The sequence below is a fragment of the Aquarana catesbeiana genome, linkage group LG11 (genome assembly GCF_042186555.1).
Source record: "Aquarana catesbeiana isolate 2022-GZ linkage group LG11, ASM4218655v1, whole genome shotgun sequence".
Classification (NCBI taxonomy): Eukaryota; Metazoa; Chordata; class Amphibia; order Anura; family Ranidae; genus Aquarana; species Aquarana catesbeiana.
This window is the reverse complement of record NC_133334.1, coordinates 226,236,899-226,262,075: the sequence shown is the minus strand read 5'-3', so window position 1 is coordinate 226,262,075 and position 25,177 is coordinate 226,236,899. Positions and strand designations below refer to the sequence as shown.

The window sequence follows — 25,177 nt, the reverse complement described above, 5'->3', positions numbered from 1 at the left end:
ATGATCTCAATGGACTTTATCGTGGAGCTCCCCCCATCAGAAGGCTTTTCGTCCATTTTTGTTGTGGTGGATAGACTGTCGAAAATGGCCCATTTTCTCCCTATGAAAGGCACCCCTTCAGCCATGGAGACTGCTTCCATCTTTATTAAGGAGATTGTCAGACTACATGGGGTTCCGACCAACATAGTTTCGGACAGAGGCGTCCAGTTTACCTCCAGATTCTGGAAGGCCCTTTGTGGTGCCCTTGAAATTGAGTTGTCCTTTTCCTCGGCCTACCACCCTCAGTCAAATGGACAAACCGAGAGGACGAATCAAACCCTGGAGCAATACATCCGCTGCTTTTCTGCATTCTCACAGGATGATTGGGCATCCCTGCTTCCCATTGCAGAGTTCGCCTACAATAACTCACTACATTCAGCTACTAATCAATCTCCGTTTTATGCCAATTATGGTTTCCACCCATCCTTCTTGCCTGGACCATTTCCAGAGTGCCCTGTTCCCGCGGTTTCCAAAACTTTGGACTTTTTTTCAAACAACAACAAATTGCTGCAGGAAACCATGACCAAGGCTCAGGAAGATTATAAGAAAATCTTTGATAGGAAAAGACGGGGAGAACTTGTCCTGGAACCCGGCAATTCTGTCTGGTTGTCTACCACTAATCTCAAGCTGGCCTGTCCGTCCAGAAAACTGGGCCCCAAATACCTGGGTCCGTTCCTGATTAAAAGGAAAATCAACAATGTGGCATATGAACTTGACCTTCCTAATTCCCTAAGGATACATCCAGTTTTTCATGTGTCTCTACTGAAACCGGTCACCCCAAATTTCTTTCCTGGTCGTAGTGTTGGTCCACCCAAACCTATCGTGGTTGATGGCGAAGAGGAGTTTGAAGTGGAGGCAATCCTAGATTGCAGAAGAAGATGCAATCAGGTTCAATATCTGGTGAAATGGAAGGGCTATGGACCCGAAGATAATTCGTGGGAGCCGGAAAATAATTTACATGCCAGAGAACTTCTGCAGTCTTTTAAAACCTCTCATTCCTCAAAGATGGCCCAGCTGGGCATCCGGAGTCTGCCCTTGAGGAGGGGGCACTGTCAGAGAGGTTACCTGGTTGGGCGCCGGTGCGCGCCGGGGTGCGTTGGCGCTCGTGCCTCTGTGCGTGCTGGGGCGCGTGTCCTTGGGGATGCTGGCGTGTCTGGGCTGACCAGCCGTGGCATGCGGGGTGGCGCCCGGGCGTTCGGGCGTGTGCGCGTACGCGCTAACGCGCGTTCGCGCTAGCGCGCGTTCGCTTGTGAGCATTACCGTTGGCATGTCCGGTGGTGTGGGCATGCACGCCGGTGTCGGGGGCGCGCTCGGGCGCGTGCGGGGGGGCGGCGCGCTTTGGCGAATCGGCGCGCGCACGTGCGCGGCGTTTTGGCGCCAATCAGCCTATTTAAGCCTGCCTCTACTCTGATCCGGTGCTGCCTGATCAAACAGCTCCGTGTCTTACCCCGTGATCACCTTGTCTTCCTGTATCTCAGTAGTGTTTACCCGTTGTGACCCGGCTTGCCTTTGGACCTCCCTCGATTGCTGCCTGAACCCGACCCCGGCTTGTCTGACCTTGCTTCTGCCTTCTCCTTTGTACCGCTGCTGCCAGCCCGTTGCCGACCTCTGCCTGTGTGTGACCAGCCTGATAGCTCCTGCTCAGCATCCGCTTCATCCAGCCCTGAAGCTCTACCGGTTGCCGGCCAGACCATCTTGCTCCAGGATCCTAACTTCAGGCCCTCATACCACTCCGCATTCGTGGGCCTCCTGTCTACTCTATCAGGGGCCCCGAATCGGATACGTAAGGGAGCCTACCCTCTGCCCAAGCGGACTCACCTGTCTGGTAAGTGTGGGACCTGACACTTACCATCCCAGATCACTCGAAGGCGTGCTGGGAACAACAAGGCGTAGGGTAGGTGGTAATTGCGCAGTTGTCGTTTAGCATCAGAGAACTGTGCCCACTTTTTCTGGACCTCGGCGGAGAAGTCTGGGTACACCGCGATGTGTGTGTGTTGCCAAACGGTATGTTGCCCTTTTCACGGGTGAGGCGTAGAATTGCATCTCGGTCCTGGTAATTCAGGAACTTTGCGATGAAGGTTCGCGGGGGGGGGCTCCAGGTGGTGGGGGCCTCGCAGGCAGCCAATGCACCCTCTCCACCGCGAACGTAGGTGAGAATGTCTCTCTGCCATAGTTAGTGATGAGGAGATTCTCTAGAAATGTGGGGGGGTCCGATCCCTCTGACCTCTCTGGCAGTCCCACAAAGCGAAGGTTGCAACGGCGGAGTCTGTTCTCCATGTTGTCCTGCTCACTTAGGACGACATTCAGTTGGTACTGGAGTCGTTCGATGGTGACCTGCAGCGGTGGGACATCGTCCTCCACCAGTCCTATCCTGCACTCCGTTTCGTACACTCTCTCCCGCAATTTATGTATATCTTGGCGGATTAAGGAGATGTCGACTTTGACCTCCTCAATTTTTGAGGTAGGAGTTGAGGATGCGTGCTGTATCTCCAGAGAGCGGGGCCTCCTCCGCGGCCGAGGGCGCGGCAATATCTTCTCCCGCTGAGTCCCGCTCCTCATGGCGGTATTTGTCAAGCTTTGCCAGCACTCCCGGGGCTCGTTTCTGCGGCGACATGAGTTTGGGAGGTTCGCTGTTTGGTATGGGTGTTGTGTGCCGAGTTGGAGGATAGTTTAGTCCCACAGGATCAGGTTAGAGGATAACATGCAGCCGGAGCTCTCACTCTGCACTCCTCACGCAATGCAGTTTCAGGCCATGCCCCCATTATTGTATTGTTAAACGTATTTATTAAATCCAAGCAGTGTAAGTACCTGAATTTGACTTGGTATCATCCTGTGCAGAAGAGTTAAGAGTGGGAGAAGAAGAAGCAGCAAAATAAGACAGTCAGCTGGGATGCAGCATTTATTTCCTTACAAGAAAGAAAGTGACAGTGAGATGAGTTCATCATTCTGCTGCTTCTCCTTTTACTGACCAATCACAGGCTGGGGGAGGGGCAAGACCTGTAAGTGTTACTTAACTGCAGCAGTGAAAATTCAGGTCTCATGCCTTGCCAGAAAAGACTGTGCTGTTTGGCAGGGCTGTGTAATTCTCAGGACTGAAACGACAGAACTAGAAATCATTTGCCAGGTAAAATTATATGTTTACCATCTGTGTTTATAGCCGTTTGCTTGGGATTGCTTGGGATTCAGCCATAAACTTTATTACATTTTTTAAAAATTCCATCATTACAAATTATAATATGGGCCAACCTACAACTCTGGTCCTCCTATTCCTTTTCTTTATTTACCTGCAACTAAGGTGTTAGGGGAACCCATCCAATATCAAATATTTCACATGCTTTTCCAGGCGAGATCAGGCTTCACACTCCACAATCACATCTCATCTCATTTAGTGGAGCTCAGCTCGTCTCCACCAAAGCGATAGCTAAAGAATGCTGAACACCGCAAAGGAAAATAATCTTCTTTTAAAGAGGAGCTGTAGGCTCCTTCAGAAAAAATTAAAAGGCAGCAGCTACAAATACTGTAACTGCTTACTTTTAATATTAGGACATCTACCTGTCTAGGAATCCAGCGGTGTCCTCACCCGAGCTGGATTTTCAATTGGCTATTGGGTGCTACGGCCGCTATCTCCACTAATGGAAACTGGCAGTCAAGCCTTGCAGCTTCACAGCCAGTTCCCTACTGCGCATGCATGAAGCACGCTGCGCTCAGTGAATGGACCAGCTGCTGGGAATGGAGGAGAGGGGCCGAATGTGGCAGCAGATGGGGTAGTAGGCAGACACGTGGAGCTTCCCCTTTTGGGTGGAGTTCTGCTTGAATAAAATAACCTGTAGTCAGAGGTCACTGTTGCCCCTTTAAAATCTATCCATGAAGGAGAATGAGTGCATTTCCTCCTGGCAGGATCCTATATAAGTTTGGGGTGGAATTTAGCAGAAGGCAGAATCTGGCTGATGGGAAGAGCAGGACCAGGGAGAAATGCCATGACCTAGGATTGAAGACCTCTATACTTTGTTACCCTCTGGATGGGCACCCCTGCTACTGGGCACAGAAAGTTACACTGCAACACCAATTTGAACTGCTGCTTGACAAGTGATTCAGTTGAGTCTTTGGACTTATGATGAGAAGAACTGTTACAAAATAACTGAGTTGAGCCGAGCTTGTGGCTGCTTCATGTGTCTGAACTGGATCCTCAGTACATTTGCTACTCTTAAGTGCCCAGTTAAGCTATGCTAATCTGTGCATTTCATGAGGTACCAGCATGAAGAAGTAGGATCCTGGTGTAACCAACTGTGTGCAGACTTGATCAGGCTAGGGAATGGTGGTGGGTGGGGAAAGGAGAGCCTGTCCTGAAACCATGTGGAAATCATCAGGCCTGATGCAGTGAGTGTCCCCAGTCAGAGGAACAATGTGATAGAAATGACCAGGAGTATGGTGAGTGTATGCACAGGCCACACCTTGTCTTAGATGGAGGTGTGAGGCTGGGTTCACATATGATCCGCATGCGGCTCACAGCAGGGGCCTGGTGCATCCTGGATCACCATTTCAGGTCCGAATTCAGCCCGAATTTTGGGCTGAATTCGGACCTGAAATGAACCAAAAGACGCACAGTGTTTTTGTGCAAATCGCACTGGACCCGCTGCAGAGATATGTGAACCGGATCCATAGAGAGCCGGTCAAAATCTCCTGCTATTCCGATTTGGATTCACAATGGTGTGAACCCAGCCCGAAGGTGGAAAAGAGTACTTAAAAGGCTCTGGACAGTGGGTATGGCCAATGTTAGGCCTGAGAGAGCCCTATTACACAAAAAGATCTCAGCTCATAAAATTCTTGACCCATATTAAGAGTCAACATCTCACTGCATTCACTACATTCCACATTGTATCTTAACAAGATTCCCTTAGGGAGCCCTGTTATTTTAGGCAGTCCCTGATGGAAGACATGGCAGTGACTCGGTCACATTTTGGGATCCACCTACAAGCCAGCAGGAACAAATTCAATTCTGACAGGTTTCATGCTAGGCATAGCGTTTTATCAAAGGATGTCTTTGAGAAAGTGCTGTGCCTTGCGCGAAACATGTCAGAATAGAATTTGTACCTGCTGGCTATTTTAACCACTTGACGACCGCCTCACGCCGATGTACGTCAGCAAAGTGGCACGGACAGGCAAAATCACGTACAGGGTACGTGATTTGCCTTCCGCGGGTGGGGGGTCCGATCGGACCCCCCCCCGGTGCCCGAGGCGGTCGTCTTTTGTCCAGCGGCGATCGGTGATGAGGGGGAGACCATCCGTTCGTGGCCCCCCCCTCGCGATCGCCGCCGGCCAATGAAAACACTCCTTTGCTGCTGTATGCTAAACAGCAGCAAAGGAAGTGATGTCATCTCCCCTCGGGTCGGTATTTTCCGTTCCGGCCCGAGGAGAGAAGACATCTATGTGAGTGCACCAACACACACACACACAGTAGAACATGCCAGGCACACAAAACACCCCGATCCCCCCCCCGATCGCCCCCCGATCCCCCCCCAATCACCCCCCCCCCCTGTCACAAACTGACACCAGCAGTTTTTTTTTTTTTTTTTTTTCTGATTACTGCATTGGTGTCAGTTTGTGACAGTTACAGTGTTGGGACAGTGAGTATTACCCCCCTTTAGGTCTAGGGTACCCCCCTAACCCCCCCTAATAAAGTTTTAACCCCTTGATCACCCCCTGTCACCAGTGTCACTAAGCGATCATTTTTCTGATCGCTGTATTAGTGTCGCTGGTGACGCTAGTTAGTGAGGTAAATATTTAGGTTCGCCGTCAGCGTTTTATAGCGTCAGGGACCCCCATATACTACCTAATAAATGTTTTAACCCCTTGATTGCCCCCTAGTTAACCCTTTCACCACTGATCACCGTATAACCGTTACGGATGACGCTGGTTAGTTCGTTTATTTTTTATAGTGTCAGGGCACCCGCCGTTTATTACCGAATAAAGGTTTAGCCCCCTGATCGCCCGGCGGTGATATGCGTCGCCCCAGGCAGCGTCAGATTAGCGCCAGTACCGCTAACACCCACGCATGCAGCATACGCCTCCCTTAGTGGTATAGTATCTGATCGGATCAATATCTGATCCGATCAGATCTATACTAGCGTCCCCAGCAGTTTAGGGTTCCCAAAAACGCAGTGTTAGCGGGATCAGCCCAGATACCTGCTAGCACCTGCGTTTTGTGCCTCCGCCCAGCCCACCTAAGTGCAGTATCGATCGATCACTGTCACTTACAAAACACTAAACGCATAACTGCAGCGTTCGCAGAGTCAGGCCTGATCCCTGCGATCGCTAACAGTTTTTTTGGTAGCATTTTGGTGAACTGGCAAGCACCAGCCCCAGGCGTCAGGTTAGCGCCAGTACCGCTAACACCCACGCACGCAGCATACGCCTCCCTTAGTGGTATAGTATCTGAACGGATCAATATCTGATCCGATCAGATCTATACTAGCGTCCCCAGCAGTTTAGGGTTCCCAAAAACGCAGTGTTAGCGGAATCAGCCCAGATACCTGCTAGCACCTGCGTTTTGCCCCTCCGCCCGGCCCAGCCCAGCCCACCCAAGTGCAGTATCGATCGATCACTGACACTTACAAAACACTAAACGCATAACTGCAGCGTTCGCAGAGTCAGGCCTGATCCCTGCGATCGCTAACAGTTTTTTTTGTAGCGTTTTGGTGAACTGGCAAGCACCAGCCCCAGGCAGCGTCAGATTAGCGCCAGTACCGCTAACACCCACGCACGCACCGTACACCTCCCTTAGTGGTATAGTATCTGATCGCATCAATATCTGATCCGATCAGATCTATACTAGCGTCACCAGCAGTTTAGGGTTCCCAAAAACGCAGTGTTAGCGGGATCAGCCCAGATACCTGCTAGCACCTGCGTTTTGCCCCTCCGCCCGGCCCGGTCCAGCCCACCCAAGTGCAGTATCGATCGATCACTGACACTTACAAAACACTAAACGCATAACTGCAGCGTTCGCAGAGTCAGGCCTGATCCCTGCGATCGCTAACGTTTTTTGGTAGCGTTTTGGTGAACTGGCAAGCGCCAGCGGCCTAGTACACCCCGGTCGTAGTCAAACCAGCACTGCAGTAACACGTGGTGACGTGGCGAGTCCCATAAGTGCAGTTGAAGCTGGTGAGGTGGCAAGCACAAGTAGTGTCCCGCTGCCACCAAAAAGACAAACACAGGCCCATCGTGCCCATAGTGCCCTTCCTGCTGCATTCGCCAATCCTAATTGGGAACCCACCGCTTCTGCAGCGCCCGTACTTCCCCCATTCACATCCCCAACCAAATGCAGTCGGCTGCATGAGAGGCATTTTTATGTCCTCCCGAGTACCCCTACCCAACGAACCCCCCAAAAAAGATGTCGTGTCTGCAGCAAGCGCGGATATAGGCGTGACACCCGCTATTATTGTCCCTCCTGTCCTGACAATCCTGGTCTTTGCATTGGTGAATGTTTTGAACGCTACCATTCACTAGTTGAGTATTAGCGTAGGGTACAGCATTGCACAGACTAGGCACACTTTCACAGGGTCTCCCAAGATGCCATCGCATTTTGAGAGACCCGAACCTGGAACCGGTTACCGTTATAAAAGTTAGTTACAAAAAAAGTGTAAAAAAAAAAAAAAATATGAAATAAAAAAAAATAGTTGTTGTTTTATTGTTCTCTCTCTCTCTATTCTCTCTCTCTATTGTTCTGCTCTTTTTTACTGTATTCTATTCTGCAATGTTTTATTGTTATTGTTATTATGTTTTATCATGTTTGTTTTTCAGGTGTGTAATTATTTACACTTTACTGTGCTTTATTGTTAACCATTGTTAACCATTTTTTTGTCTTCAGGTACGCCATTCACGACTTTGAGTGGTTATACCAGAATGATGCCTGCAGGTTTAGGTATCATCTTGGTATCATTCTTTTCAGCCAGCGGTCGGCTTTCATGTAAAAGCAATCCTAGCGGCTAATTAGCCTCTAGACTGCTTTTACAAGCCGTGGGAGGGAATGCCCCCCCCCCCACCGTCTTCCGTGTTTTTCTCTGGCTCTCCTGTCTCAACAGGGAACCTGAGAATGCAGCCGGTGATCCAGCTAGCTGACCATAGAGCTGATCAGAGACCAGAGTGGCTCCAAACATCTCTATGGCCTAAGAAACCGGAAGCTACGAGTATTTCATGACTTAGATTTCGCCGGATGTAAATAGCGCCATTGGGAAATTGGGGAAGCATTTTATCACACCGATCTTGGTGTGGTCAGATGCTTTGAGGGCAGAGGAGAGATCTAGGGTCTAATAGACCACAATTTTTTCAAAAAAGAGTACCTGTCACTACCTATTGCTATCATAGGGGATATTTACATTCCCCGAGATAACAATAAACATGATTAAAAAAAAAAATATGAAAGGAACAGTTTAAAAGTAAGATTAAAAAAGCAAAAAAATAATAAAGAAAAAAAAAAAACACCCCTGTCGCCCCCTGCTCTCGCGCTAAGGCGAACGCAAGCGGCGGTCTGTCGTCAAACATAAACAGCAATTGCACCATGCATGTGAGGTATCACCGCGAAGGCCAGATCGAGTGCAGTAATTTTTCCAGTAGACCTCCTCTGTAAATCTAAAGTGGTAACCTGTAAAGGCTTTTGAAGGCTTTTAAACATGTATTTATTTTGTTGCCACTGCACGTTTGTGCGCAATTTTAAAGCATGTCATGTTTGGTATCCATGTACTCGGCCTAAGATCATCTTTTTTATTTCATCAAACATTTGGGCAATATAGCGTGTTTTAGTGCATTAAAATTTAAAAAAGTGTGTTTTTTCCCCAAAAAATGCGTTTGAAAAATCGCTGCGCAATTACTGTGTGAAAAAAAAAAATGAAACACCCACCATTTTAATCTGTAGGGCATTTGCTTTAAAAAAATATATAATGTTTGGGGGTTCAAAGTAATTTTTTTGCAAAAAAAAAAAACTTTTTCATGTAAACAATAAGTGTCAGAAAGGGCTTTGTCTTCAAGTGGTTAGAAGAGTGGGTGATGTGTGACATAAGCTTCTAAATGTTGTGCATAAAATGCCAGGACAGTTCAAAACCCCCCCAAATGACCCCATTTTGGAAAGTAGACACCCCAAGCTATTTGCTGAGAGGCATGTCGAGTCCATGGAATATTTTATATTGCGACACAAGTTGCGGGAAAGAGACAAATTTTTTTTTTTTTTTTTTTTTTTTTGCACAAAGTTGTCACTAAATGATATATTGCTCAAACATGCCATGGAAATATGTGAAATTACACCCCAAAATACATTCTGCTGCTTCTCCTGAGTACGGGGATACCACATGTGTGAGACTTTTTGGGAGCCTAGCCGCGTACGGGACCCCGAAAACCAAGCACCGCCTTCAGGCTTTCTAAGGGCGTGAATTTTTGATTTCACTCTTCACTGCCTATCACAGTTTCGGAGGCCATGGAATGCCCAGGTGGCACAAAACCCCCCCAAATGACCCCATTTTGGAAAGTAGACACCCCAAGCTATTTGCTGAGAGGTATAGTGAGTATTTTGCAGACCTCACTTTTTGTCACAAAGTTTTGAAAATTGAAAAAAGAAAAAAAAAAAATGTTTTTACTTGTCTTTCTTCATTTTCAAAAACAAATGAGAGCTGCAAAATACTCACCATGCCTTTCAGCAAATAGCTTGGGGTGTCTACTTTCCAAAATGGGGTCATTTGGGGGGGTTTTGTGCCACCTGGGCATTCCATGGCCTCCGAAACTGTGATAGGCAGTAAAGAGTGAAATCAAAAATTTTCACCCTTAGAAATCCTGAAGGCAGTGATTGGTTTTCGGGGTCCAGTACGCGGCTAGGCTCCCAAAAAGTCCCACACATGTGGTATCCCCATACTCAGGAGAAGCAGCTAAATGTATTTTGGGGTGCAATTCCACATATGCCCATGGCCTGTGTGAGCAATATATCATTTAGTGACAACTTTATGAAAAAAAAAAAAAAAAAAAAAAAAAAGTGTCACTTTCCCGCAACTTGTGTCAAAATATAAAATATTCCATGGACTCAATATGCCTCTCAGCAAATAGCTTGGGGTGTCTACTTTCCAAAATGGGGTCATTTTGGGGGGTTTTGTGCCACCTGGGCATTCCATGGCCTCCGAAACTGTGATAGGCAGTGAAGAGTGAAAGCAAAAATTTACACCCTTAGAAATCCTGAAGGCGGTGATTGGTTTTCGGGGCCCCGTACGCGGCTAGGCTCCCAAAAAGTCCCACACATGTGGTATCCCCATACTCAGGAGAAGCAGCTAAATGTATTTTGGGGTGCAATTCCACATAGGCCCATGGCCTGTGTGAGCAATATATCATTTAGTGACGACTTTTTGTAAATATTTTTTTTTTTTTTTTTTTTTTGTCATTTTTCAATCACTTGGGACAAAAAAAATAAATATTCAATGGGTTCAACATGCCTCTCAGCAATTTCCTTGGGGTGTCTACTTTCCAAAATGGGGTCATTTGGGGGGGTTTTGTACTGCCCTGCCATTTTAGCACCTCAAGAAATGACATAGGCAGTCATAAACTAAAAGCTGTGTAAATTCCAGAAAATGTACCCTAGTTTGTAGACGCTATAACTTTTGCGCAAACCAATAAATATACGCTTATTGACATTTTTTTTACCAAAGACATGTGGCCGAATACATTTTGGCCTAAATGTATGACTAAAATTTAGTTTATTGGATTTTTTTTATAACAAAAAGTAGAAAATATCATTTTTTTTCAAAATTTTCGGTCTTTTTCCGTTTATAGCGCAAAAAATAAAAACCGCAGAGGTGATCAAATACCATCAAAAGAAAGCTCTATTTGTGGGAAGAAAAGGACGCAAATTTCGTTTGGGTACAGCATTGCATGACCGCGCAATTAGCAGTTAAAGCGACGCAGTGCCAAATTGGAAAAAGACCTCTGGTCCTTAGGCAGCATAATGGTCCGGGGCTCAAGTGGTTAAGGAAGATTATTTTGCACTCCTAGTAAGATGTTCTTTCAACTGTTTGTCCTAGCAGATTTGTTTAACCCCTTCACGTCTAAGGGTAAAAGGAATGTAAATGCGTAAGCACAATTTTGCAACTTTGACATATGTTCAAACTGTAAAACTGTACATATCATCACAACTACTCTATGTATCCAGGTGGATTATATCTTGTTTTTTTTCCCTTGGGTTTTCTTTTGGTGGTAAATGGTAACGGATATCTGCTGATTTTTTTGTTATTATCAAAGGAAAACTGATCCAAAATAGTAAAAAAAATATTTGTTTAAATTTAACTGTATATTTCTTGCTATTATTATAATTTACCACCCAAAATAAATTCTCCTTCTCCTGGCGATTGCAGCAGTACCACATATGTGTATGTTCGCTGTTGCTTGCACCCGTAGTACAGCCCAGAAAAAAAATGGTGTACATTTTGCATTTCTTCCTGCCTAAAACACACTGACACTGGTACTAATTTAAACATTTTTTTTAATATCTACCCAAAATAGGCGGACCATGACTTTTGACCCGTCCCTGACCTTTGACCCTGACTCTAACACTAACCCTGGCAAACCTTAATCTTGTTTTTTTTTTCTTTATTTTTCATTTTTATTTGATTTTTTTTTTTCAAACACTTTGGTTTGTTTATATTTTCCTTGCCTACAAGAGGAGTGACTGATCACTGTGATATAAATAATGAATAAGTGGACCCCTGTGCTATCTGGTAAATAAATTCTAATCGAAATTGCAATAAAAATCAATATAATGCAAAGTAATTGTAAAGTGTATGGTTGCTGCAAAAACTAATGTGTTCCCACAATGAACAGATGCTATATTAAAAGTAGGTTGCGCAGCTATTCATAACTACCAAAACAAATACATTAATGTAACCAATGTTACTGTTATTATTGTATGTTTGTGTGTGTGATTTTTTTTTATGACATATAAAAAAAAAATCACACACACAAACATACAATAATAACAGTGTCCGTGTCAGTATCCGTTGTCTGTGCTAGATGTGCAATAAGTAATAAAATAGACCAAACAATCCACAATGGTGATAAATAGATGCTTCAGTGATATGAGCCCCACACCTCCTGGTGTAAAAACTGTGCAATTAATCCAAACTCAACATGCTTACAGAACTCTCACCTTAGTAAATAACTATATGCACGATATGGTAAATCAGGGCTGGTATCCAGGTCTCTAATTCCAGATGCCATCACAGATGTAACTATGGGGTACTGGTCCCATAAAGGTGCCGTTGTCTCATGCGCTCACCAACATGTCTGGATAAAACATATAAAGTGCCTCTCATAGTGTAGTATTTTAAAGTGCCATCTTTAATTCAATTAAAATTGCGCTTGCATTAAACAAACTTTAAACAAGCATTTGATCATCATTTTCAATACACCCCCTCTTCATGGGAGTCCTTCTGATGAAAATCAGCTGCATATGAACTTTTCTTTTTGTTTGCACATTGTTTGCACTTGTGATATTACATTGCATATATGTTATGATTTATTTCATTTCAAATTGTACCAATTATTGCACAATTGCACTTTATTATACAATTTTTGGATGTATGCACATCACATGTGTTGTGTGATTCGCATGAATTGCACTTTTGCCCTAGTGCTGCACTTTTATTTAAACACTGATCACTATATTGGTGTCACTGGTCCCCAACAACTGTCACTTAGTGTCCAATTTGTCAGCCACAATGTTGCAGTCCCGCTATAAGTCGCTGATCGCCGCCACTAGTTAAAAATTTTAAAAAATGTAAATTCCATAAATCTATCCCATAGTTTGTAGACGCTATAACTTTTGCACAAACCGATCAATATACACTTATTGGGATTTTTTACCAAAAATATGTAGCAGAATACATATAGCCCCAAATTGATGAAGAAATTCGATCTTCTTTACATTTTTTTATTGGATATGTTATATAGCAGAAAGTAAGAAATATTTTTTTTTTTCAAAATTGTTGGCCTTTTTTTGTTTCTAGCGCAAAAAAGTAAAAACCGCAGAGGTGATGAAATACCACCAAAAGAAAGCTCTATTTGTGGTAAAAAAAGAGGACATTTTATTTGGGTACAGTGTCGCACGATTGCGCAGTTGTCAGTTAAAGCAACGAAGTGTTGTATCACAAAAAATGGCCTGGTCATGAAGGATTGCAAACCTTCCAGAGCTGAACTGGTTAAAATGCCACAGATAATGTCAATGACATTACTTCTGCTCCACAGACTGCCCCTGAGATGCCCTAATGGCGTAAAAAGTTTGTTTTATGTAAGCGCAATTTTAATTGAATTAAAGATGGCGCTTTCAAATACTGTCTTTACAATTTTATTGGAAGAATTCAAACTTCTTGTTGTGTATTTGGATATATAACCAACAGGTTGGGTGCTGATTTGATATATTTTATTGGAACTTATATGTATGTCAATATTCTGGAAATGTTATCTTGTGCCTAGGTTAGAGATTGTAAGGCCTGGGAAAAAAAAGAGAAAAACTGGAAAAAAAAAAAAGGAGTGTGCAATATGTTCTTTTATGTCACGTACACACGATCGGAAATGCCGCCAGCAAAACTCTGATGAGAGCTTTTTGTCGGAAAATGCGACCATGTGTATGCTCCATCGGTCTTTTGCTGACGGAATTCCAGCCAGCAAAAAACTGAGAACATGTTCTCTATTTTTCAGTCGGAAAAAGTTCCGATCCGAAAATGTGTTTGTCTGTATGCAATTCGGACGCGCAAAAACAATGCATGCTCGGAAACAATTCGACGCATGCTCGGAAGCATTCATTACTTCATTTTCTCGGCTTGTTGTAGTGTTGTACATCAACGCGTTCTTGACGGTCGAAAGTTCAGAGAACTTTTGTGTGACCGTGTGTATGCAAGGCAAGCCTGAGCGGAATTCCTTCGGAAAAATCATCCAAGTTTTTTCTGACGGAAATTCTGCTCATGTGTACGCGGCATTACAAGGATAAGTAATATATCTATCACATGGTATTCAAACTATATAACATGAAGACCTTAATGAAAGATTTACGAGACTTTATGTAAAGTCTTAAATTATTGCCTCAGCTGAAGACAAGCAAATGCTGGGGTAGGGATACAGTTCAAGTAACACTGTACTTGTCAATGCAGTTCGCGAACAAGAGAAATATGCATTTCTGCCACTAGGGATACTGCGAGGGGGGGGGTGCTCCAGTTTAGTTTGCTTGTGGGGTCCATCTTGTACCTCCTATAGCTGGGTGATTCCTGGGATACAGTAGATGATAATTTCTGTCCTCTCAAGCCTTAATTCACAGGTAAGAGGGTAAAGTTGTCTGACAAATTTGTTTAACCTTTTAAATGATTTCTATTAATGTTCTGTACTATCACAGCATAATGTTTACCTATAGTATGGTCAGTAAATAGTTTTTTCTTTTACTCCTCTCAGTAAAATGGTGAGAACATCATCTTGATTTTGGAAACATTTCCACAGTTCAATTTCTGCTGAGAGCAAAGCTGCAATTTGCGAATATTGTGAGAGCAAATATTCTTTTCCAAATGCTACAAGGAAGACAAAACCCATCCTGGCATGCCAGAGGTGCTCTATAGGCATTAAAAATACTTTATGGAATGAAATGATGAGGACCATAATGAAAGTGCAAAAAGCTTTTCCCTCCAGAGTTCTCATTCCAGAAACACTCTTTCTGCAGCTTCTGGATCATCACAAAGTGTTTCTTCACCAGCAGCATATTCAAGTCAGGAAGTGTTGCAAACCCCCACCTCCCAAAAATACACAATACCTTAATTTATAGATAAAATGACACCTGAAAATCGATCAGAAGAAAATTTACAAGCTTCTGCAAGTGCAATGTATGCGTGTGGATCAGCATTGATTATAACCGAAAATGCATATTGGCTGGAAGCTTATAAATTATTATAAGGGAAAGTGGGGTGGTTATCTTTTTTCATGTATAGGTGAAATGTTCCTAACAAGTGCAGCACTCTCTAGCTAGTGTGCTAGAAGTAGTTGTTAGTGTAGGAAAATTTTGCCCTGGCTGAGAGCCAGGCCTAGATTGTGAATCTGGGTCAGGGATTAGTGACTCAAGGGCTGGATGATTCATCTGGCAGTTCACTCTAACACTCCCCCCTGGCCTGGAAGTTGGTAGAAAGTTCCAGAGCTGGAGGGTGGGAGTAAGGAGGGGCTGCCATGCATATTTATGAGGTCCTCGACCAGTCCCCAGCAAAAAGGGTCTGGAAGGGGGCAGGCCACCTCATAAATAGACATGAGTCATGCCAGCAAGGGCAGTTGGGTGGAAGATGGAGATAGAGTGTTGAGGAGGTTGTCGGAGGGCCTTGCATGGCACCCCCTAGTCTGGGGGGTGACCTCGGCCTGGGGCTTGAATGCTGGAAGGATCCCCCAAAACACACAGGGAAAGCCCTTCCTGGAGGCACGGGAGCAAGGAGAGAGAACAGCAGGAGCAGGTCAGCACATCTGGGAGATCTCCTGGGAGTCTTTTTTCCCATGGCTTCAAAATTTCCTGAAATTTTACATCTCTGGTCTAGGTATGTATAGTCTGTATATCTTTTGAAAAACAAAAATATTGGTTTGGGTTATAATCAGTGGGGACTGAAAAAAAATCTTCCACACGTTATTTCTTTTCAATATTTGCACATACCCATCATCACATATAGTTGTAAATACCTCATCATATTGCGTGGAATACAAAAAAAAAAATCACACGTGATTGTTTCAAACAAACAGAAATTCATTGTTCTAAATTAAAATGTCTTCAATATACCTGTCACAGACCTGAAAAGTTTAAAATGACCCTATAATAAGCTATAAAAAAAGTCATAATCAGAGGTCTACCTTCTGTAAAAATGTAAGGTAAAAATGATCAGCAGATTAATGCTCTGTACACACGGTCGGACATTGATCGGACATTCCGACAACAAAATCCATGGATTTTTTCTGACGGATGTTGGCTCAAACTTGTCTTGCATACACACGGTCACACAAAGTTGTCGGAAAATCCGATCGTTCTGAACGCGGTGATGTAAAACACATATGTCGGGACTATAAATGGGGCAGTAGCCAATAGCTTTCGTCTCTTAATTTATTCTGAGCATGCGTGGCACTTTGTGTACACACGATCGGAATTTCTGACAACAGATTTTGTTGTCGGAATATTTAATAGCAAGCTCTCAAACTTTGTGTGTCAGAAATTCCGATGGAAAATGTGTGATGGAGCCCACACACGGTCGGAATTTCCGAAAACAAGGTCCTATCACACATTTTCCGTCGGAAAATCCGACCATGTGTACAGGGCATAAGAGATATGGGCAGAACTCGATTTACCATTTGGCACATATCTAACAACAGATTTAAAGCACCACACCACTGCTAAGATGTCCAGATATGACTTTTTTTCCAATAAAAGTCAGGGGGACAATCCAAAGAGTATCCAACATATTCCAGGGGCCCAAAAATGCTTCATTCATCAGGGCTTGATTAAACATGATCTGAATGGACTATATGTGAGCTGGATCTTTAATGTTATTTTTTTTCAGTGTGATTCCAAGCACAGGTCTTGTCAGCATCCGGTTTGGCAGCAACTATGTGAGCTGACCAGCTGTCAATGGTTTCATTTATTGGAATGAAGTTGTATCTTAGCAGTGGTTTTGCGCTTCAATTTCCATTTTGTTACAAGTGTGCTATGATACCATTGGTGGGGTTAGTGAAATATGGGTGTTCCCAAAGGTAGAACTTCTATAAGATTCCAGATACAAAGGAAAAAGTATGTAATGAGGGAAGGTGTATCGCACGAGTGCCTATGGGGCTGTTTTCTCACCTCTAAGAACTCTACCATATAAGGATAAGATTATGCAGGTATCCTGGATCATTTCCTTTTGTTTTTACCTTCCAGGCATGGAGAGATGAATACATTAGCTGGAAACCAGATGACTTTTGTGGAATAACACAACTGTTTGTTAACAGTGATTATTTCTGGAAACCAGACCTTTACATCTACGAAATGTAAGTGAGCTCAGTGTGATGGTTCTTATATGAAGTGACAGCTCTCAGAGTTGATAACACACCAAGATGTTTCCCTACATTCTGGTTAGTCCGATTTTCTTGGTTCGGGTACACCATAAACTTCAGTAGAAAAAGGGGATGTATTAAACATTACCAGGTCTCCAATATATGTATATATGTAAAAATATATCCTTGTTGAGTAGGTCTTTCAAGACCCCATTATAGTATCACTTCCTTACAGAAGACCTTCTGTGTACATTATTACAGAGCAGTCTTCACATCTAGTATAAGAAAGGTTTGTAAAATACCTCATTTATTTAGTGGAATTCATTTACTAAGAAAAACGGGAAGCAATGGTCGCTCTACATCTAGTTACTCCCAATTATGACCTCAACTAGGTAAACATGCGAATGGAAAAGCACGCAAATAACGGCAAACACGCCTTTGTAAATGTCAAATCGGCATAGTCGTTTTCTTGTTTTCTTTTTTTGCTAACGAATGCAGTTATGAATGAGTATTACAGAGTCATTTCTGCTATTCTGTAAGGTTACATGTATTGAACATTTACAGTTACATAGCTACTATATGTTATTTTTTTTTCTTCTGAGACTTTAAAGCAGTAGTTATTTATGTTCATTGTTTAATCATACTACACTAATATGCAGGTCTCTGTGTACTTAGCATAATGGCTTAGTGGTCTGCACAAATGTCTAAAAAGCATTCAGGTCATAAGTTCAAATACCACCCTACCACCCACCCAAGGTAGCTGTGGTGATTTTTCCAGCGCACAAGCAAATAAAAAAAAAAAAACTAAACTAAACACTCTGCACGTTAACTAGTCTGTGATTTTTTTAATTCCACACAATAATATTTTTGAATACTTACATACCATTGCATGCATTTGAGAAATTAATAATATGGAAACAACCAAGCTGATATGGCATTGGCTATTAGGCATTCACCTATTTTCAGCATCTGCTATTTTGTAATGTTACATTTATTGAACATATACAGTTACATCTCCTATTATATGGTAAATATTTTTGAATGTTGACTTTGTATTGGTATATAGCAACAGCCAGCTCATAAGTTCAAATCCCACCCATGCACCCATGCGACCACCTCCTTAAAGTTTCAATGGCAAATGCAGATGTGCTTTGGCTATTGTATAAGTGCCATTAGTGAAATAAATAAATCCTATTGTACAATATTTATACTGCAGGGTTTAAATGTATCATGCTGGTGGCAATTTAGCTTTCGCTTATCATTCACCATTGAAACTTTAGGGAAGTGCTGGGTAGCACCGCTGGCGTTTGAACCCATGACCCGACTGTTCCTAGAAAGGCATGCAGAGCAGTAAGCTACTGTGCTGACTACAAGTATACCTGGGATATATATTGGTACCATGATTAACATATGGTAGAACTCAAACTAAATATTTTCATGAAATACAAATTCAACATTCAAAAATATTTGACATGTAATAGAGATGTAACTGTAAATGTTCAATAATTCTAACAATGAGTGTTAGCATAATGTCTGCTATTTTGTCATTGTACATTTATTGAACATATTACAGTTACATCTCTAATACATGTAAAATATTTTTGAATGTTTAATTTGTATTTACATATAGCAACAGCCAGCTCATGGGTTCAAATCCCACCCATGCTACCACCTTCCTAAGAATTTTAATGGCAAGCGCATAAGTGCCTTTAGCGAGAGAGAGATATATACACCGTGCATTGTACAATATTCACACTGTGGGGTTTAAATGCATCACACTGAAGGCAATTATGCTTTCACCAATGCACATATCCATTCATCATTGAAACTTTAGGGAGGTGGTAGCATGGTTGTGATATGACCTCATGACCTGACTCCCTGTCCCGCTGACCTGGATTGCGGCGATCTTACGTTTTGAGCCCCAGTATAGCCGCCTCAGGGGTCCGGGGCTTAGAAATCCCCACAGTCACCAATATGTACCCCCACAGGAGGGATGTTTCGGAGCATTCTAATTGGTTGTGGCCGTCACATGGGGGGCGCAGGCCAATCAGAACCCGGTAGCCCACCCTCTCAGCGGGGAAGAAGACGCGTGAATGCTGAGGGGATTTCTAAGCCCTGGACTCTGAGGCGGCTATACCAGGGCTCAGAACGGGAGATCGCCGCAATCCAGGTAAGCGGGACAGGGAGGGCTAAAGAGGGGGTCCTGTGTAAATTCACCTTACAGATTTTCTGTAAAGGTGAACTTACACTTTAAGGAAAAAAATTATTTCTGTATTTATTGAAACCAGTGATCACTGATTAATTGTATTAGAAAACTGTGCATCTAGCTGGGGGTGGTTGTGATCTGCTGGAAGGCAGCCACAGGTGTGTGTGTGCGCTAATGAGGTCAGCTGATGAATTCCTTCCTGTGTCTTACTAGCTTCTAATATCTACATACCAGCAAGGGATGAAGTGTTATAGGAAATATAGCAAAAGCGCAGGTAAGAAATTGTGTAGTTTTTTTGCAACAGAGGTATGTTAACTGCTAGCCAACCAGCCGCTGCAGTTATACTGCGGCAGGTTGGCATGGCTGCGGAAATTGCCGTAGGTATACCTTGCTCCTTTAAGACGATCTAGCAGGCGAGCGCGATGTTCGCCGGGCACCCACGATCACTAGTTACAGAGCAGGAACGTGGATCTGTGTGTTTAAACAGGGGAGTAGAGACAGATCGTGTGTTCCTAGTATATAGGAACACCGATTGGTCTCCTCCCCTAGTCAGTCCCATCCCCCCACAGTTAGAACACACCTAGGGAACACAGTTAACCCCTTGATCGCCCCCTAGTGTTAACCCCTTCCCTGCCAGTGACATTTATACCTTAATCAGTGGCAATTTTTAGCTCTGATCGCTGTATAAATGTCAATGGTCCCAAAAAAGTGTCAAAAGTGTCCGAACTGTCGGCTACAATGTCGCAGTCCTGATAAAAATCGCAGATCGCTGCCATTACTAGTAAAAAAAATAATAATAACAATGCCATAAATCTATCTCCTATTTTGTAGACGCAATAACTTTTGCCCAAACCAATCAATATATGCTTATTGCGATTTTTTTTTTTTTTACCAAAAATATGTAGAAGAATGCATATCGGCCTAAATTGATGAAGACAATTTTTTTTGGGGGGGGGGTATTTATTATAGCAAAAAGTACAAAATATTGTGTTTTTTTTCAAAACTGTCGCTCTTTTTTTGTGTATAGTGCAAAAAATAAAAACCACAGAGGTGATCAAAGACCACCAAAAGAAAGCTCTATTTGTGGGGAAAAAAAGGACATAAATTCTATTTGGGTACAATGTTGCACGACCGCGCAATTGTCAGTTAAAGCGACGTAGTGCAGTATTGTAAAAAATGGCCTGGTCAGGAAGGGGGCAAATCCTTCCGGAGCTGAAGTGGTTAATGGTTAAATGGTACATAGGGGAGCTGGAATTTAGCAAAACATAGCCTTAAAAGTGGTTGTAAACCCTTTACTACCACTTTTACCTGGAATTTGTGAGGACATCCTCTATGTTTATAAGTTAGTTTTTCCCTTCTCAGTGTGAAATTAAGAACATCACACCACTGTTTATGTGAGGGGGTGTAGGTGAAGTCCACTTTTGTAGTATAAGCTTTTGCGCTAAATATTAGGACCTTGTCCACATAGTGTGCATTTCCGCTGGGAGTAAAAAATGGGGGGAGGGATGTGGCTGTGTATGAAAAAGCTTGGTTTGTCTGACCCAATTATAACAAACATAGAAAAACCACCTGGTACCATAGGTACGGTGAAAAAATGCCTTATGCCCCGTACACACAGTCGGACATTGATCGGACATTCCGACAACAAAATCCTAGGATTTTTTCTGACGGATGTTGGCTCAAACTTGTTTTGCGTACACACGGTCGCACAAAGTTGTCGGAATTTCCGATCGCCAAGAACGCGGTGACGTCAACCACGTACGACGAGACTAGAAAAGGCCATTTCAGAACCAAGCGCGGCACCCTTTGGGCTCCTTTTGCTAATCTCGTGTTAGTAAAAGTTTGGTGAGAGACGATTCGCGCTTTTTCAGACTCGTGGCTTTCAGATAGTTTTCTGCGGTTCAGTTTGTGCTTGTGGGTTTGTATCTGCTCTTCAGTGCGTGCAGTCAGTTCGTATCAGAGTTTTCTGTGCGATCTTGTCCGCTCGTTGCTGTTTTTCAGGTCGCTCTTCACAGGCCTTGCTGTTCTTCAGTGCGTTCTGTTACTTCGTTCTGAGCAGCCGACCGTTTTCTAGCCATGTTGCTTATACGTACTCCTCGTAGAGTTCGTGCTGTGCGGGGGGCTTGGTGTTGGGGTCCTGACCTTGACACAAGTCCAGTCCATGAACAGGGTGGGGAGGAGTTCATGGACCAAGAATTGGTTGCTTCAGCGTGACCAGTTCTCTCATTCGCCTTAGCTCTGTGAGATCCGTGAGAATAATCCTGATGATTTCAGGAACTTTCTCAGGATGACGGACCCCGTATTTCACCGTTTGTTGGCTTCGCTGATCCCCTATATCAGCAGGCAGGATACCCGCATGAGGCAAGCCATCACTCCGGAGCAGAGGCTCGTCGCTACCCTGCGGTACTTGGTGATGGGGAGAAGCCTGCAGGACCTCAAGTTCTCGACAGGCATCTCCCCCCAGGCTCTGGGTATCATTATCCCAGAGACCTGTTCTGCCATCATCCTGGCCCTGCAGAAGGAGTATATTAAGGTAAGATTTTTATCCTTTTATATCACATTTTATTGTATTGAATGTTTGCTAATATATTGTATTTCTTTCCTCATTCCCTAATTACCATGATTGTAATATGCTGTGAATGTCCCCTTTCTCCTCATGCATGCTTGAATTTTATGTTTTATTTGTTTTGTCCTTCATACATATTTGCCTTCACTTACCTCCCCAGCATGCTCTCCTGGTCCTATATTCACCTCATGTAGTCACTTAACAATGTATTTTATCAGCTCCATAGTAGTGCTTTACCCCAAACACCCCTAAAATGTTTTGAAATGTGATTTGTGCTTTAAATTCAGGCAGAGTGCCAGAGGCTTTTTTTTGTAGTGTCCCCAAATCATTTTTATTAACCCTCCCTCCCCCCAACTGCTAAGTCAGCTGATCCCAATTCTCTATCTATCCTCAATCATCTATCTGCTGACTTTGCCAAACCCATACACACTATACCCATCTCTTTTGTGGTCAGATGTATGGATGAATTCCCCAAAGCATGTAGTGCAAGGGCCTGCCTGTATACTTTCAAATGGCACTGTTTAAAGTTTTTGGATACTATTATTATCTTGATAGGTAATAGCAGAATGTCCAAATGTGCTCAAATGTGTACAGTGTGTATTTATATCTTTGTATTATGACACTTCTTACCTGTCCAGTGGGCTGCCAATAGTGTAACTAAGGAGGGGCTGTTCCAAGTAATACCCATTATTTAGGCATTCATCTCTCAATGAAGTGAAGAGGGTTACCTGTCCAAGATCCCCCCCCCCCTATAATGTTAGAAATGGCGCATGAGAGGGGGGGAGGGGGAATATGATAGGTGTACCTTATACTTTGGTGTAGTATAATTCCCCTTAATAAATGTTATCTGGATGTTGGCCAAGAATGTTTGTGTCTAATCTGCTTTCCATGTTTATGTGCAAAAATACTAAGTTTTTTTGGTTTTCCTCAACAGTTTCCTTCCACGCCACAGGAATGGCAGACTGTGGCCTCCCACTTTGCCCAGCGGTGGGACTTTCCTAACTGCGGAGGGGCAATTGATGGGAAACACGTCCACATCGTCTCACCACCCAACTCGGGGTCATACTATTATAATTACAAGGGGTTCAATAGTATTGTGATGTTGGCAGTGGTGTCGGCTAATTACGAGTTCCTGTATGTGGACGTGGGGAAGAATGGCCAAATGTCCGATAGTGGAGTCATCGCCCAGACGGAGTTTTACAGGCGTCTCCAGAATGGCAGCTTGGACTTGCCACCTCCAGAAGAGAATGTGTAAGGACTCCCATTCGTCTTCATTGCGGATGAAGCATTTGCGCTGGGGGACCATCTTATGCGGCCATTCCTGATGAGGACCCTCACCCCGGAACAGAGGGTTTTTAATTACCAGCTGGCCAGAGCCAGAAGAGTGGTGGAGAACACATTTGGAATCATGGCCAGCCGGTTCCGCCTATTTCTTACACCCATCCATATGGCGGAGTATAAACTGAATCATATAATCCTGGTGTGCTGTGTTCTACATAACTTTTTACGGCAACATTCTGCCAACTATTCTAGCTCAGTTGGGCCAGAGGCCGGAATTATAAATGAAACAACCCTGACGGCGCTTGAAAGTGGCCGTCCTGGCTTGCCCTCCCTGGGTGCCCGTGATGTCCGGCTAAGATACCTTGAGTTCTTTGCGGGTAGGGGGGCCATCAATATGCCAGACAATTTGTGAAACCTTGATCAAATAAAAAAAAATTAAGCAAATCTTTGGTGACATTTACTGCTTGTGTTTGTTTTAGCTGACCCTGACCGAAATGCGGTGAGTCATGAAAATGGCGTGATTGTGTAACCTTATACAAAGCACTGTTGGTTGTTATTTACTAAAGGCAAATACACTTTGCACTACAAGTGCACTTGAAAATGCACTGAAACTGCACTTGTAGTGCAAAGTGGATTTGCCCTTAGGAAATAACACCCATTGTCACAGAAAGCAGCAATTACATCACCACAAAAGTGTTGTAGCGTTGAGACAATAATCCACACATTCTTGATTAACAATCTTTTTAATACCTGCACAATCACATGTGCATTTAGAAAAGGTTTTTAAAGCAAACCAACATGTTTGTTGTATAACAATTTTTGGGGTGGCATTATCAAAAATAGAAATGTCCATTTAAGATAAAACAGGCATGTGTAAAACCAACAAGAAATACACAAATCTTGAACTTACAAAGTTCACATATGGTAAAACTTGAAGGCAATATCAGACATGAGTATTTAGGAACTGTGTTTGATATTGCATTCAGATGGGGTGAAGTCACCCCAGGAAAAGCCAAATTTTGAAGATGCACACCAATTTACGAATGTCAACATGTGCTAGCTGCCATCACGGGGGATCAAGGGACGTGTTTTGGGGGAGCAACCATTTCCTGTCAGCTAGTTTATTATTGAGGAAGGGGTTGCACCCCCAAACGCGTCCATTGATCTCCCGTGATGGCAGATAGCACATGTTGGCACACTGTGTGCATCCTCAAAATTTGGCTTTTCTAAAAATCGCTAAAACATTTTTAAGATTGTAGCGTACAAAAAAACAAAGGGATTTGGAGGGGTTTTAAACTCTCCCCAAAACATCAATGATGTTATTATTTTTTTTGAATAACATCATTGATGTTTTTCTTGATGTTTTCCAAAGCTAAATTACACCCCATGATCTCCCCAATCAGGATCTGTGCACTTTCAGAGGTGAAATGCCCTGGGTCCACAACATCACGATCACCTAAAAGGAGAGAAAACCAAAAAAAAAACAGGTATTATAAATATGCCGGCATCCATCTCTTACCTGAGTCTGTGGTCGCAGACACTCACCTGTTGTGGTGCCAATTTCCACCACGTCTTCTTCCTCCTCCTGCTCTGCTTGGGTTGGGGGTATTTCCCCTTCTTCCCGAGGTGAGGGGTCTGTGGTCTCCTCGGATGAGGGGTGTCCTCTGAGTCTTTTCTCCCCTATGTAAAACAAAAATGGTATAATTAGCACACAGATATTTGATGGCCGAAATATAAAGATGAAACATTGCTTGGAAGTGGGGTACAATTGTCTATTTTGGCAGAGTTCCAAGATGTAGCATTTTTATTGTCCGTTGTCAAGCTTCAAGACTTTACCTGTCTTGTACAAGCTTCACAGATGGAGACCCCCCTATAGTATACACTGGAGCACCTGTGTGGGCCCCCTAATAAAAAGGGTGTTCTGGTGTCCCACACTAGTGCTCCAGCGTCCAGATGTGAAAACAGCTGCTGAGTGTCCTCTCCTTACAGAGAATCTAGTTTGCATTTCATTCTAGTCACAAACCCAT

General features: G+C 43.5%; 2 protein-coding genes across 2 annotated transcripts in view; one reads left to right on the top strand and one right to left on the bottom strand.

The window, feature by feature from the left end:
- LOC141112528 (inactive hydroxysteroid dehydrogenase-like protein 1) overlaps positions 1-25,177 on the bottom strand; it is a 465,623-nt gene that overhangs the window by 177,561 nt on the left and 262,885 nt on the right. The window lies entirely within an intron of this gene.
- Positions 1-25,177, top strand: part of LOC141112525 (5-hydroxytryptamine receptor 3A-like) — a 112,822-nt gene that overhangs the window by 40,962 nt on the left and 46,683 nt on the right. Inside the window, exon 4 of the mRNA XM_073605437.1 lies at positions 16,982-17,091. Coding sequence (XP_073461538.1) covers positions 16,982-17,091 — 110 coding nt within the window. The remainder of the gene's footprint in view (positions 1-16,981; positions 17,092-25,177) is intronic.